The sequence below is a fragment of the Nycticebus coucang genome, chromosome 9, assembly GCF_027406575.1.
Source record: "Nycticebus coucang isolate mNycCou1 chromosome 9, mNycCou1.pri, whole genome shotgun sequence".
In the NCBI taxonomy this organism is placed as follows: domain Eukaryota; kingdom Metazoa; phylum Chordata; class Mammalia; order Primates; family Lorisidae; genus Nycticebus; species Nycticebus coucang.
The window spans coordinates 37,354,955-37,370,168 of NC_069788.1; the positions used below are offsets into that span (position 1 = coordinate 37,354,955).

General features: G+C 46.7%; 1 protein-coding gene across 1 annotated transcript; it reads left to right on the forward strand.

Moving 5' to 3' along the window:
• Positions 1 to 4,308: 4,308 nt before the first annotated feature.
• GUCA1B (guanylate cyclase activator 1B) lies at positions 4,309 to 14,620 on the forward strand. The gene is made up of 4 exons (XM_053602644.1): positions 4,309 to 4,782; positions 10,704 to 10,853; positions 12,545 to 12,665; positions 13,374 to 14,620. Exons 1-4 carry the CDS (start codon positions 4,576 to 4,578, stop codon positions 13,499 to 13,501), a joined length of 606 nt encoding a protein of 201 aa, XP_053458619.1. The 5' UTR covers positions 4,309 to 4,575; the 3' UTR covers positions 13,502 to 14,620.
• The last annotated feature ends 594 nt before the right edge of the window (positions 14,621 to 15,214 follow it).

The window sequence follows — 15,214 nt, forward strand, 5'->3', positions numbered from 1 at the left end:
GAGAAAAAAACCGTTGGTCACCCCTGACTAGGGAGAGAGTATAGATAGGTGGAGGAAGACTGCTGAGGACAAGCCTGGGAAGCCCCAAGCATTTAGAGATTTGGTGAAAAAGAAGAGGTGCTAGCAAAGGAAAAGAGCAATCAGTGAGGGTGGAGTGAAATCAGAGGAGGATGGGGCCTACAAACCAGGAGAAATAATTCAGTTTGGTGAACTGTGATGAAATCTGTGGCAGGGTAAGAAAAGTTGGTCAATGGTGACCACGGAAAGCCTTTTCTGTAGAATGATGGGAGTGAACATTCAATTGGAGTAAGTTGAGAAAATAAGAGATAAAGAGGATGCAAAGTAGGTTTGAGAATATTCTAGTTATCTATTGCTACCTTAAAAAATACACAGGCCAGTGCTGTGGCTCATGCCTGTAATCCTAGCACTCTTGGAGACCCAAGGCTGGTGGATTACTTGAACTCACGAGTTGAAGATCAGCTTGAGCAAAAGCAAGACCCTGTCTCTACTAAAAATAGAAAAACCGAGGCTCTTACCTCTTGGATCATTTGAGCCCAAGAGTTGGAAGTTGCTGTGAGCTATGATGCCACAGCACTCTACCCAGGGCAACATCTTGAGGCACTGTCTCAAAGAAAAAGAAAACACACACAGAATAGCTTAAAAAACAGTGACAACATTGCGCACAACTATGCAATTTAGTCAGGGCTCTGCAGGGACAGTGTCTGCTCCATTTGGTATAAGCTGGGGTCGTTAAAAGTGTGCAATAAAGTCCGTGCCTAGGACCTGATATTTTTAATTTTTTAAAACATCAGAATAAAAAATGAACATCCACTGTAGGTTTAACTCAGCTAGGGCTGGAGCCACCAGAAGACTGGCTCACTCACCCACTCAGCAAAGTGTCTGGTGGCTGAGGCTGGCTGTCGGCCAGGACCCTGCACGTGCTCTGGGCTTCCTCACAGCATGAGTGGCTGGGCTCCTGGGCAGGTCTTGAGAAGCAGCCAGGTGGACCCAGTCACTTGATGACCTAGCCCTGGAAGTCAGTCTCATCCAAAAAGTCACCAAAAAGTCTCATCCATGTTGAAAAGAAGAATAAACAGACGAGAACTTTTGGAGATACCAGTCTTGGAAGAGGCTAGAACTTGTTTTTGGAAATACATCTGCCACAAGGGATTTTGTTGGAAGAAGAGTGAAATGAGGACGGTCCCTGGAGAGGAGCGTGGGCAGGGCCAGCTTACCAGGCAGGCACGGTGCTAGTGATGCTCTGATTTTAAAAGCAAAATAAAAAATGAACACTAAAGTAATGATTAGTACTTATTTAATATTTTTGTATCATGGTTTATATTGTGATCCATGAAGGCAAAACTGTATAGGGCCCATGGAAGTCATAATGTGGCCCCAAATGTAGGGTCAAGGGAGGATTTTTGATTTGTTTTAATAAAGGGGATATTAAAGCACATCTGAATGCTGATGGGAATGATCCGTTAGAGAGGGATAAATGGAGGCTGCAAAAGAGAAAGGGAATAATTGCAAGAATGAAGTTTTTCAGTGAAGGAAGAGATGCCATCTAGGAGGCAGTGGTGGGGCTGACATGGCAGATGGAGCAGGGGGGGCACGCTGCTTCCAATGACAGCAGAGGGCCAGAGAAGCTGGCGGACACTGGCAGGAAGATGAGTCGGTTCCTGGCCCATCTGTTTCTCTGTGACGTTTGCAACAAGGATGTCAGCTGAACGTGGGAGTGAGTGGGAGCTTCGAGGGCAGGAAGCACCATTGCATAGGTGTTGCATCGAGCAGGAGAGGGAATTCAGCAGCGAAGAGCAGGCAGTAGGTTGTCCGGCCTTATCTGAAGTGTGTGCAGCCAGCATGATTTTATGATTTTCTCCAGCAGTGTTCAGTCTCCATGGTGCGGTAAGGTGTTAGTGCATAGTTAGTGGATAGTTTTAACCAGGGTCTGGTTTTGCCGAGTGAATGGTTAGGGGGAGAGGAACACAAAATCAAGGTCATGACAAGGAAATGGCAAAGGTGCTGGGCCATGGAATGAGAGGCTGTGAGCTAGGTGATAGATGTGAAAAAAATTTAGATAATTTGGTTGCAAGTCCTCATAAGGTTGCAAGTTACTGGAGCAAAGGTGTTAGAATACCTGAGTTGGAAGGAGAGGTGCCGATGAGAGAAGGCAGTGTTTGACTGTTTCAGAGGTAGTAGAGAAACTGGTGACGAGGCCTGCTGTAGCGATCCTCCACCTTCGCTACATTGGAAGCACCTGGAGGGCTTGTTAAAACACAGATTATTGAAAATGCCAGGAAGGCTATGTTAACCAGTGTGATGAAAATGTGTCAAACATTTTCACCATTCACTTGGCAAAATCAGACCCTGGTTAAAACTATCCACTAACTATGCACTAACAGTGTATAGTGCCCCATGATCGCATTAACGTACACAGCTATGATTTAAAAAAAAAAAAAAAAAGAGTTTGAGGTTGCTGTGAACTATGATGCCATGGCCCTCTACCAAGGGTGACAAAGTGAGACTCTGTCTATAAATCAATCAATCAATCAAAAAAAAAAACAAAAAAACCCACAGATTATTGGGCCCTAGCCCCAGAGTTCTAGGTTCTGTTGTAGGTCTGGGTTGGGGCCTGAGAATTTGCTTTTCTAATAGGCTCCCAGATCCTGTTGCTCAGGGACCACAAGTGAATAGGAGGCCAAGGTGAGGTGGAAGAAAGCTCATTGGAACCAAAGAATACAGTTTGGATATTTGTCTTCTCTGACTCTCATATTGAAATTTGACCCCTACTGTTGGAGGTGGGGCTGACTGGGAGGTGTTTGGGTTGTGGGGACAGATCCCTGATGAAAGGCTTGGTGCTGTCCTCAGGGTAATGCATGGGTCCTCTGTTAGTTCACGTGGGGTCTGATTGTTAGAGAGCCTGGCACCTCCTCCCGTCCCCATCTTGCTCCCTATCTTGTCATGTGACACACCTGCTCTCCTTCATCTTCTGTCATGAAGCTCACCCCAGAAGCAGAAAGTGATGCTGTATTTCTTGCACAGCTTGCAGAACCATGAGCCAAATAAACCTCCTTTCTTTATAAATTATCCAGTCTCGGGCCTGTGTTTACAGCAATGCAAAACAGACTAAGGCAGAGACCAAGGAGTTTTGAGGCTCCTTATCACTTGGATATTGAAGTCACTGAAATAACTGAAATGATAATTTGAGACAAGCAATAACGTCACCAGTAAACCACGGTCAGGAGGAAGAGCAAATAAATAGTGGGGCAGAGTTGGACATGGCTTCAAAGGGACTGCCATTTTTGAGGGAGGAAAAAGAAAGGCCATTTGGAAGCAGCAGTGAAGAGCAAAAAGACTCTAGCTCTGCTCTCTAGACTTTGAAGCTTGTGAGATGTGGGAGAAAAAAATCTACCAGTACTTGAAAGGATGACAGAAGAACTAGGGTTCCTCCTTCGGGAGTGGCAAGAAAGTTATAAGAACTTTGAGAGACTGGGGATGTGTGGAGGCAGGAGAGAAACTGGTGACGGCAAGGCCTGGGGAACAGTGGGAGATAAGGTCAGGCCTGGAGAAATGCCCAACAATTCAGGGAGGAACACCCAGCGGGGAATGGCCAGACCCACACTGGGATTAAGGGCCAAGTTCCTGGAATTATCACCTTCTAAAAAAAAAAATCAGTGCTCCAGTTCTTCTGATTTCTTGGCAGTGTCATTTTTATATTACATTAAAATAAGCATGAAAATATCACTAATTTAGAAGTAAATTTGCATGGCCTTTAATATGAAAGTAAGGACCTTCAAAGATATTTTAGGCCATGTTTCCAGATCCTTCTTCCATGCTAGTACTTTGGAGGAAATGGGAGAAATGCACCATGGGCAAAGGGTTGGAGGGAAGCATTTGCACTTTAAATCAGAAAATGAAAAACTTTCTCTGCTCAAAGGCATGTTCTGTAAGGGAGCTTCACACACTGGGACAGAGTTGTTCCGCTAGAGCCCTTCCCATCATAGTCTCTGCCTCTTCTCCACTAGACCATGTATGTATGGGGCAAGTCCAGATCACCAGCAGAGTCTATATTGTGGGCTAAGAGTTGGTCTTGCTTCCTCTCTGGACTTGAGTCTCCTGTCTCCAAAATGGGCCTCTCTGGAGCAGCTCGAACTAAACTAACTAACTCGAACCCAACTAAAGAGCATGTTCAATGGGCGGGTCCAGCCTCTCGTCCTGACTTCATCCAGCTCCCTCTGCCAATCTCTCAGTTTCTTCCACTTCTCCCTCTTCCGTCTTCTGGGGCCAGCTTGGTTGGCAAGGCTAAGGGAGGAGGTGAGGCTGGGGAAGATTAGGCTGGAGGTCAGACCTTCTAGGGGGAATCTTCTAATGGTCTTAGGGAGGCTTAGCTGGCCTGGACCCACCCCCTTGCCGCCTGCCTCCTTCATCCCCATTCATGTTCAGTTGGCCAGGAGATGAGGAAGAAGCTGGTCAAGCCACTTGGAAAGGGAGGAAGAGGGCCCTAGCCTAGGGATCAACCAGCAGAGGCCTGGGAGGAGACAGACCCTTGCTCCCTGACATTCCTCTGGGGCCAAGATGGGGCAGCAATTCAGCTGGGAGGAGGCGGAGGCAGCCGGGGAGATGGACGTGGCAGAGCTCCAGGAGTGGTACAAGAAGTTCGTGGTGGAGTGTCCCAGCGGCACACTCTTCATGCACGAGTTTAAGCGCTTCTTCAAAGTCACAGGCAATGAGGAGGCCACACAATATGTAGAAGGCATGTTCCGAGCCTTTGACAAGAACGGGGTAAGTCACCATGGAGGAGGAGCAGTGGCCAGTCCAGTGGTGCCCCCTCTGCCTGGAGTCTATCCACGTGGAGTCTCTCCACGTCCTCAGGGAGGGCTCCCAGGCCCCCAGCCCTCCTGCTCCCCCTCTCTGTACTTTGTTCCTGGCCACCCCTTTCCTTTTTCTTCTCACTCTTTCCCCAAACTCTTCTCCCCCTGTCACTCTGCCCTTTCCCATCTTTTCTTCCCTCCTCTCTGCCTCACCTTCCCTCCCTCCACCTCTCAGCTTTCATCTGATGCTCCCTGTATCTGGTCCAGAGAGAGGAAGATAGACTGGCAGACTGTCCAGGCCCTCTCTTTGGGTATTTTTGGCCAAAGTGCTGCAGCCCAAAGACCTACTTTTTCACATCCACAAGACCTCGCATCGCTCTAAACACAGGGAGCCAAAGAGGATTCTTTGAATTGAGGCACGTCAGGTCTTCATGTCAGAAAAATCAGAAAAGGCTCCTGTGCTGACTGGGAGATAGGGTGAATTACTGCAGAAATTCCTTTCAACTCTTCAAGTCTTGAAAGATTTAATGAAGTCATTCAAAGCCCAGGGTTTCTTTTGGCCTTCCAGTGGCGCTAGCAGTTAAAAATTAAAAATTCAATTCAATTAAAGACCCCTTGATTATTGAAGGTTATCCAGACCAGTGGCTCTGCAATCCTTTTCCATTGAGTTTGCCTCAACTACCTATTTCAGCCCCCCAGTTTGAGAGAGGTGGGTTGGACCTAGATAATTAATCTGGAGGAGCCGTCCGCACCCCACCTCTCAGTGCATAGAAACCATCCCTTTCTGAGTGAAGCGCTGGCGATGCCACTTCAGGTCTGGGTCCCTGTCCTGGGTGCCCGTCCCCTCAGTGTCCAGGGTGGGAGGGCAGGGTCAGCATCTTCAGTGCAGCAGAACCAACCTCAGAGTTGGGCCACATCGATACCCCACGGGCACAGAGCCAGCCTCAGGCTTCTCAGAGCACCTTCTCTCCCCAGGCCCCTCTGAGTCAGCAGCTGCTCTGTGAGGGAGAGGTGTATGTTTGTTACTCTCAATTAAATGATGGGGAAGCTGAGGCAAAAGGAAGTGAACTCATTCGCCCAATGTCATATACTCAAGGGTCTTGACAACCAGTCAAGTTCTCTTGCCTAGGAGGCAGGATTTTTTTTTTGGCCGGGGCTGGGTTTGAACCCACCACCTCTGGTATATGGGGCCAGCGCCCTACTCCTTGAGCCACAGGCACCACCTGGAGGCAGGATTTTTTAAAGAGAGAAAATGAATTATTAAAATATGTGGTCATCATAAGAAAAGTAAATAAATATATCAGGTCATATATGGCAAACCACTATTATAAATATATATACAGTAAAGATAGCAATTTTTCCCATATTCATCTAAAAATCAGTGCAATAACAATTCAAGATCCAAAAGGGATTATTAATCTCCTAGGCATTATATATCATCTCTTCTTATAAGTTAGCATATAATATTTAAACTGTTGTTTTTCCTTTTATTGATTTTTTTTAAATTTTGCTATGATTCTAAATTTACAGAAAAATTATAAGAATAATACAAGTAACTCCCATGTACAATTTGTCCAAATCTCCCAATTATTTCTATTATTTATTATTATTTTTTTTTTTTGTCGAGACAGAGTCTCACTTTACCGCCCTCGGGTAGAGTGCCCAGGCATCACACGGCTCACAGCAACCTCTAACTCTTGGGCTTATGTGATTCTCCTGCCTCAGCCTCCCAAGCAGCTGGGACTACAGGCTCCCGCCACAACGTCCGGCTATTTTTTGGTTGCAGTTTGGCCGGAGCGGGGTTTGAACCCGCCACCCTTGGTATATGGGGCCAGCGCCCTGCTCACTGAGCCACAGGCACCACCCCAAATCTCCCAATTATTAACATTTTGCCTTATTTACTTTATCATTCTCTGTCTCTGCCTATATATACACATATATAATGTATTATTATATATGTACAAATGCATATGTAATGCATAATATATACATATACATATTTTAAGAGAAAGTTGAAGATATTATGCTCTTTTTGGCCAAAGTATTTCATTGTATATTTTCTAAGAATGAGGACATTCTTTTAAATACATTATCAAATCAGGAAATTCAACACTAACACAAATCTGTTATCTAATTGATAACTTACACTTCAGTTTGGTCAAATTGTCCCAGTAGTGTAGTGTTTATGGCTAGATTGCTTATTTGCTTGCTTGCTCCTCCCCTCTCCCCCAACCCCGCCGTGGTCTGATCACACATTGCATTTACTTGTATCTCCTTAGTCTGTAATTTGGAACCTTTAATATCAACTTTTCTTTTGTTGACTTTGACATTTCTGATGATGGCAACCCAAGTCTTTTGTAGAACGCCCCACAGTTTGGATGTGTCTAATGTTTCCCCAGATAAGATTAAGGTTTTAAACTTCCTGCAGAACTGCCAGTGATGTGATGTTGTGTCCCTCTCGGTCCACCATATCGTCAGGTAGGTAATGTCAGTTTGGCCATCACTGGGTAGTTGACTTTGACCATTTGGCTATGGTAATGTCTGCCAGGTTTCTCCATGAAGTTACTTTTTGTTTTCTTTGTTATTAATAAGTTTCTTGCAGGGATATACCTTGATATTAAGTAAATGTCCTATTGCTCATTAAATTTAATTCACTAGTTTTGGCATACATTGATAATTTTCTAACTCTGGTCAGGTGTGGCAGCTGACTGTACTCTCACTGCCTTGGGAGGCCAAGGCAAGAGGATTATGGAGTACAAGGTTACAATGAGCTATTATCATGCCACTGTATTCCAGCCCAGGGGACAGAGCAAGACCCTGTCTTTAAAAAAAAAAAAAAAAAATGGGCAGCACCTGTGGCTCAGAGGGGTAGGGCGCCGGCCCCATATGCTGGAGATGGTGGGTTCAAACCCAGCCCCAGCCAAAAACAAACAAAAAAAAACTTTCTAACTCTATCAACTGTCCCTTCTCTATTTATTAGTTGGCAATCTGCAGTAAAGAAGTGCTTCCCTAGAAGACATTTTAAGTTCCTCTCTCAGGGACTGAGCCTTCTTTCCCACTTGGTCTTTGTCTCCAAACCTACACCTGACTGCATTACCCACCTTGGCATATCTTTATATCAGGGAGTTTCATTTATGGATAATTGGTCCAAGATTTCTAGAGCAAATAAAATCAAGAGTTCATAAATCTAGTTTGAATGTCAAAACCTGAGTTGATGGAAACAAGGGTTTGGTGGAGGCAAAGAGGCAGGGCCACCTCACCTCTGCAGCTCTGCCTTGCTGTAGTTCTCTTTGACAGTTGCCCTATGATGCCCTAGAGTGGAAGAAAATGGAGGATAATGATCAAATGTCATTTATAATTCTTAGGTAACAGGCACTGGGGTCAAGGCTGGTGCACAAATTTGACCAATTTAGGGAGAAACCGGGCAGATAATACCACAGAGCAGATGACACGCCCATCTTATTACTGAGCAGAGGCATTTCCATCACTCTCAGCCCTCGTGGGTAATTGGAACTGACAAGGACCAGTGTACAGCAGATGGAATTAGTTCCAGCTGGAAGTTTCCCAGAAATGGCCCTGGGGTGTGCAGTAACCTCACAGGTGAGATGACTTATCTAGAGATTACCTTAGAATATGCCTCATACATGGTACAAGGCAAGAGGTTCATGTGGCAACTGAATGATGTTGACAGAGGATGTTGTATGAATAGAAGAAGGTTCCAGGCCGGGCGTGGTGGCTCACACCTGTAGTCCCAGCGCTGTGGGAGGCCGAGGCAGGTGGATTGTCTGAGCTCAGAGGTTCGAGACCATTATGAGCAGCAGTGAGCCAGAGTAAGACCCCGTCTCTACTAACAACATCAAAAACAGCCGGACGTTGTGGTGGGCGTCTGTAATCCCAGCTACCGGGGAGGCAATGGGAAAGAGCACCGCCAGAGAAAGAAGAAAATGAACAAAAAAGAAAGAGTACTTCAAATGAAGAAGAATGAACAAGCAAGCTGAAATTAAAAATAAAAAAAATATTAAAAAAAAAAGAATAGACGGTTCTGCACAAAGGATGAGGGAAAATCTAGAGATCAGGAGAGCAGGGGATTTGTCAGTGGCTTTGGTATTTTGGCTTCTTCCCCTTGCACCCCCAGACACCAGGCTTGTCTGCTAGACAGAAATAAAACGTGGTTGGAGAACGAAAGTTTTTCCAACTCAGTGAATAGGAAATATGTAGCTTGCTGGCTGGGTGGCCTTGGGCACCTCTGAGGCTCAGGTTCCTCATCGATAAAATAAGGGTAGCATTTCATACTCAATTCACATTAAATAAGAAACACAAGATTGATTTGTATTAGTCAGATTAATAAGTACTACTAAAGAAAAGAGCCTTTTAAAGAACTGACAACTACTACTACTAATCCATGGCTGCTAAAACAAATTATCAGAAATGTGTACGTTGTGCATCTATCCCCGCACAAAGGTGTGCATTGTGCAATGTAAAATATTAGAAGTATGTACCAAAAGAGGACGTGCCAAGTACCCCCTCTCCCCAAGAAATCCCCTAAAAGCTGAGATTTTAAATAATTTTAAAGATATGGGAAAATGTTAAATGAAAATCCAAGAAATAAACCTATTGAGTCTGACCTCAATTAGGGAACTATACGGTGGAGGATAAGGGGACCATATATGTATGGGAATTATATAAAAGATACGAGCAAAACACTTCAAGTGTTGACTACGTTAGTTTGTGTTCTGTTTGTTAGTTTTGTGTTTCCTGTGGCTTTTTGCTGTTTTCCTTATTTTCTGCCATTTTTTCCTGTTGCTCAAACCTTGCTCACCCAGGCACCCCTTGCTCTGGGGCTGGGGCTCTCAGGTGGCTTGACTCAGTGGGGCAGAGGAGCTCTGGGTCAGCAGTGTCATTTCTGACTACAAAGTCATATGAATGACAGACACTCCCGGGGGAGAAGTGTCAACCCTGGAATAAGTGAGCCGTCTAAGCGAGACCCTGGTCCAACTAGCCGACTGTAGGCACCAACGGCAGCCTTTCACCTTAACCACATTTGGAGAAGAAGAACAAGAATGTTCTCTTCCTACTTCTTGCTTACTGCTTCTGGAATAGTTGCTGTCCTGTTTCTGTCACAAGAAATTTCTATTTCCTGGTGAGAGTCACCAGAGTAGACTATACCCCTGACCTCGCCTCTGCCCACTTAGCTCCTGAGCTGTGTCTCCCCAACCTTCCTGGACAGGGGTAGGCCTGTTATTCAGTGTGACAGTCACCTAGGCTGAAAGGTGGTCAGGGGCTAGAGCCGCTGCCTGTCCACCTCCCTCAGACTCCGGATGAATGAGAGTGCAAAGGAAAATTTCAATGTGAGCTCTGCTTTCTAATCTCCTTTCAAAATTATCTTATTCCCCAATTCAGGTAGGTCAAGTCCATCACTGATTCATTGATTCATAAATACTATTCATTGGCTCCAAACTCGTTGTTTAAGTGACGCTTTTCTAAGCATAGAGGAGAAACACAAGGCAATCCTAACCCCTCACCAGGAGCATATAATGTTACATACTTAGGAAAGAGTTAAGTGACAATGCCAGAGGAAGTCCCAAACCGTGTAGAACAGACAGTAGGTGCTAAGGAGGTGAGCGCTATGACTGGAGTGGCTGAGAAGGAAGGCTTCCAGGAGGAGGGGACCCTTGAGCTGAGTCTGCAAGGATGGATAGGTTGGGTGATCATACAGAATGAGAATAGAGAATGTTCTCCACCCCAGGAGTGGAAAACAGCAGGAGCAAAGATGCAGAGGCCATGTGGGTGGGAAGGAATAGAAAGAGCCCTGAGGCTACAGGATTTCCCTGCATTCTGGGGAGGTGGGACTGGGGGCTGCAGGGGCCTTAGCCGCATCCATGCCCAATGCAGGACAACACCATCGACTTCCTGGAGTACGTGGCAGCCCTGAACCTCGTGCTGAGGGGCACCCTGGAACACAAGCTGAAGTGGACTTTCAAGATCTATGATAAGGACCGCAATGGCTGCATCGACCGCCTAGAGCTACTTGACATCGTGGAGGTCAGTGTCTCTGAGCACAGGAGCACTGCTGGGGCCCTGAGGCTGGTGGCCCGTGGCCAGCTGGGGCTGGAGAGGAAGACCTGAAGTCATTCCAAGAGTGTTTTCTGACCACAGTGGAATTAAGCTAGAAATCAATCATGAAAAGATAACTAGAAAATCCCCATTGGTTTGGAAATTAGGCAATACACTTCCAAATATTCCATGAATCAGTGAAATTCTCTCTCTGTCTCTCACACACACACACACACAGAAAGTATTTTGGACTGAATAATAATGCAAACATGATATACCAAAATGTATGGAATACAGCTAAAGCTGGACTAGCAGAGAAATGTATAGCCTTAAAATGTATATACTAGAAAATAAGAGGCTGAGGCAGGGGGATCACTTGAGCCCAGGCATTTGGACTGCAGTGAGCTATTTGCACTCCAGACCAGGTGACAGAGTATGACCCTGTCCCTCAATAAGGAAAATAAAAAAACACTAAAAAGAAAAGAAGACTGAAAATCTAATCTAAGAAGCCACCTCAAGAAATTAGACAAAGGAAGAATAAATTAACCCAAATAAAGTAGGAAAAAGGATATAAAGAGCAGAAATTAATAAATTAGAAAACAGGCGTGGCGCCTGTTATGCCAGTGGTTGTGGCCACCCACATACACTAAGGGTGACAGGTTCAAACCCGGCCTAGGCTAGCTAAACAACTGCAGCAAAAAAATAGCCGGGCATTGCAGCAGGTGCCCAGAGTCCCAGCTGCTTGGGAGGCTGAGGCAAGAGAATCGCGTAAGCCCGGGAGTTGGAGGTTGCTGTGAGCTGTGATGCCGTAGTACTCTACCAAGGGCGATGTAATGAGACTGTCTCAAAAAAAAAAAAAAAATGCTAGCAAGAACTATCAAGGGGACGAGGTCCCCAGCCCAGCTCAGACTGCCATGTCCCCTGTCTTACCCTGAGATAGGCATTGTCAGGCCTGTTTTAGAGAAGGAAATGGACTCACAGAGCTCTGCAGTCTGTCCATGCTCAGTAACCTAGGATGTGCTGGAGCTGATTAACCCATCAGATCTCAGACACCCTCAGGGAGAATCCTTCGTGCCAGGCACTGGGCTGGGCGGCCAGGCCACAGAGATCAGTAAGACATAGCCCTGTCCTCAGAGAGGGCCCAGTCTGGCTGAGGAAAGCCCTCATAGCTGTGTGTCTTACACACTTAAGTGGTGCCGCCACAAACGTAGTCTTATTTGGAGAGGAAGCTGCAAGGGAGAAACCTTGTTTTTCCCTCCAGTCCAGAGGTGTCTTTCTATCTGACACATATACAGACATATACATAAACATGCTCTGAATTCGTCTTGCTTCTCTGCATCTCTGATTCTTCCCCTGTTGCGTGGAGTTTAGACTGTCACAGTGACCTAAACATCCCTCAGAGGTTTTGTATTTCGGCTTTGTGGCTCTCAGTGGAAATGCAGCTGGGATTGGGTGGGGTGGCATATGAGGCCAGGAACTCCCTAATTGGAATTAAGCCACAGGGGCTCTGAGAGCACAGCCATAGGACAGGTCAGTTTTGATCTGGCTCTGGATCATGTGGTCCTGAGATGCGGAGCCGGGAAGCCAGCGCTGGGGAGGTGGCACTGAGGGATGTGGTCACTGGGGTGAGGGTGGAACTTGCAGGGTCTCTGGTCAATACAGCGGAGTATTCTCTGCAGGCAATTTATAAGCTGAAGAAAGCCTGCCGGGTGGAGATGGAGGCTGAGCAGCAGGGCCAGCTACTCACCCCTGAGGAGGTTGTGGACAGGATCTTTCTTCTGGTAGATGAGAACGGAGATGGTAAGAGGGGCAGAGGTGGCGGGGCAGGGGGCCTGTCCACTCTGCAGCCACTCTCAGGCCGTGTGGTCTCTGGCTAGGCCCTCCATCCCCAATGACTGATATCCTCACGTGTGACAAGGGTGCGGAGATTACATGAACTGCTACCTAACAAAGGGCATCAGAAGCACATAATGTTTGAAGGAGTGATAAACTCCTAGAGGAGTTGTCGATGGGGGTCAGGCACCCACGATAGAAAAAACAGAAACCCTGGAGTCAGGCAGACCAGGTTGAAATACAGTATTTCAGCCTCTCACTCTGGGCTCGGTTTTCTTATCTGAAAAATAGGGATAATAATAGTGGTTGAGATAATGTGACGATGTGTTTAAGAGTGAGGTGTTGGGGCGGCCTCTATCCGGGCTACTTGGGCTCCCCCGCCCCTGTAGTCCAATGCCCAGCCCCAGGGCAGTGTGAGGCGGGGTGGCAGGGCTGCCCCACCCGGCATTTCAGAGGTACCCCAGGCAAAAGGGAAACATCAATTCATCTGCAAAGAAAGCCCCTTAAAGGTTCCAAGAGACTCCTAGAGAATCAGAGAATTGATTGGCCACAAGCTCAGGACCCAAGTTTGCAGAAGATGTGTGGCTGTGGCCTAAGAGACCAGGTCTCCTTTCTTGTCCCCATCCCCAAATCTTCCCTTTGCCCATGCGACCATCTCTCCCACCCCTTGCTCAGGCCAGCTGTCTCTGAATGAGTTCATCGAAGGTGCCCGTCGTGACAAGTGGGTGATGAAGATGCTACAGATGGACGTGAACCCCAGTGGCTGGATCAATCAGCAGAGACGGAAAAGTGCCATGTTCTGAGGAGGAGTCTGGGGCCCTGGGAGCGTGGAGGAGTCTACAACCTCCCCCAGGACTCCAGAGCAGTGGGAGGGTCTCCGGCTTCGCTTGTACATGCCCTCTCACCCTGGAGGGGACCTCTTGCACCTCCTGTGTAGGGGCAAGTGGGGACGGGAAGGGATTCTGGGTCTGAAGTACCAACAGGGCACAGTCCATTCTGGAAGATTTCCCGGGGTGCTGAAGGGAACTTGGTTACTCCCCACTTCTGCTGCTGCTGCTGGAAGAGCTATGCCTTGGCAGAGTGGTGTGGGGCTCCCACAGTTTCCTAGGTGCTCTCAGGTAGGAGCAGGAGTCGGCTGAGGGTTGGGGGTCCTATATGCCAAACCAGCAATGAGAATGGTCACACTTATGGGGTATGAAGCAAAGACTGGTAGGAAGCAGAGTCTGGAAGGTACTGAGACTGAAAACAGGTGGGAGCATGTGGTAGGACCCCAGTATCCTGAGGAGGCTTCTTGGCTAGGACTTAAGCCAAGAACCTCCTCCTCCTCAATGGTGTCAACAGGGAGAACTATAGCAAGTAAGTGGCAGCCTGTGGTCCTCCTGCCCCTTGAAAGAGTCAACTGTGCTTAAAGGGGCTGTTTCAGCTCTGCCTGGTGCTTCTCCCCCAGCCCTACTGCCGACCTGCCTCCTCCCAGAATCCCCCTCATTTTTCATACCTGCCACACCCTGACCCCATCCCCAGCATGGACCTTCCACGATTCGGATGGAGAAACTTTCTGCCTCAGGGGAGAACCTGGGGTCTGGAGCCCGGGTTCTAGGCCAGGCTTTGCCTCCAGCTGCCATATGACCCAAGACCACCATTTCCCTCCCCAAACTTTGGTTGTCTGTCCCAAAGGGTGAGCAGGTTGAACTAGGTGAGCAGTTTTCAGATTCTTATTTTTTTAGCCGTGGAACTCTTTTTTGTTATAAAACTCTTATTCGTGACCTCAGTGTAGAAACTGGATTAAAGGGGAGCAGCTCTGGTTGAAGGGGGCTGGGGAACTTTGTTTCCCCCCAGACCCCTTGGAACACAGGCCCCTGGAAAAAACTAAGCAAGGACCAGTGGCCTAGATTTAAAAGTGGGCCCTGGAAAAACATTTGTTTTACCTTGAATAGATAGGTTTTTATGTTGATGTATAAAAAATAAAACTAAATCGTTGAACCTGAAATTTCATAGGTATATTTTGTCTGATATTCAATGAAGTTTCCTTTAGAAATCAATTTTAGGTAAAAAATGATTGATTAAAAAATCATTAATAATAATCCAGGTGGGACAGAGATAGGTGCCAAATCATGAAGGTGGCAGTGAATGAGACTGGGGAATGTCCTAATTATACATAGACACCCTCCCAACTCTGATAATGTAAATTATCAAAATTTTCCAAGAGGCAGACAGCAAGAGTAGGAACAGAAATGTCATCTCCTTTTTTTCCAGGCTGCCCATAGCATTGGTCTTCACCTTCCCTCGTCTGTTGCTCAGGCTGGTGAGGCCCAGTGTGGTGGTCCAAGTGACGGACAGAACAGGAGAAGGAAAATGCACCCTCTCCTCCCCCTATTAGTGTACTCTCTGATCTGGTCTTTCACTCTCCTTTTCTCTTGTTTTCTCTCTCCTACTCCTGGATTTTTAGTTACTCCTCACACCTCCCTACACCTAGTTCAAGTGAAGACTCAAAGCCCAGAACAGCATCTTTGAAAAAA

Coding starts and splice junctions, on each gene's coding strand:
- GUCA1B (XM_053602644.1), top strand. CDS start 4,576: ATGGGGCAGCAATTCAGCTGGGAGGAGGCGGAGGCAGCCGGGGAGATG. Junction 10,854..12,544: donor AGCTACTTGACATCGTGGAG/GTCAGTGTCTCT, acceptor TATTCTCTGCAG/GCAATTTATAAGCTGAAGAA. Junction 12,666..13,373: donor GGTAGATGAGAACGGAGATG/GTAAGAGGGGCA, acceptor CCCCTTGCTCAG/GCCAGCTGTCTCTGAATGAG.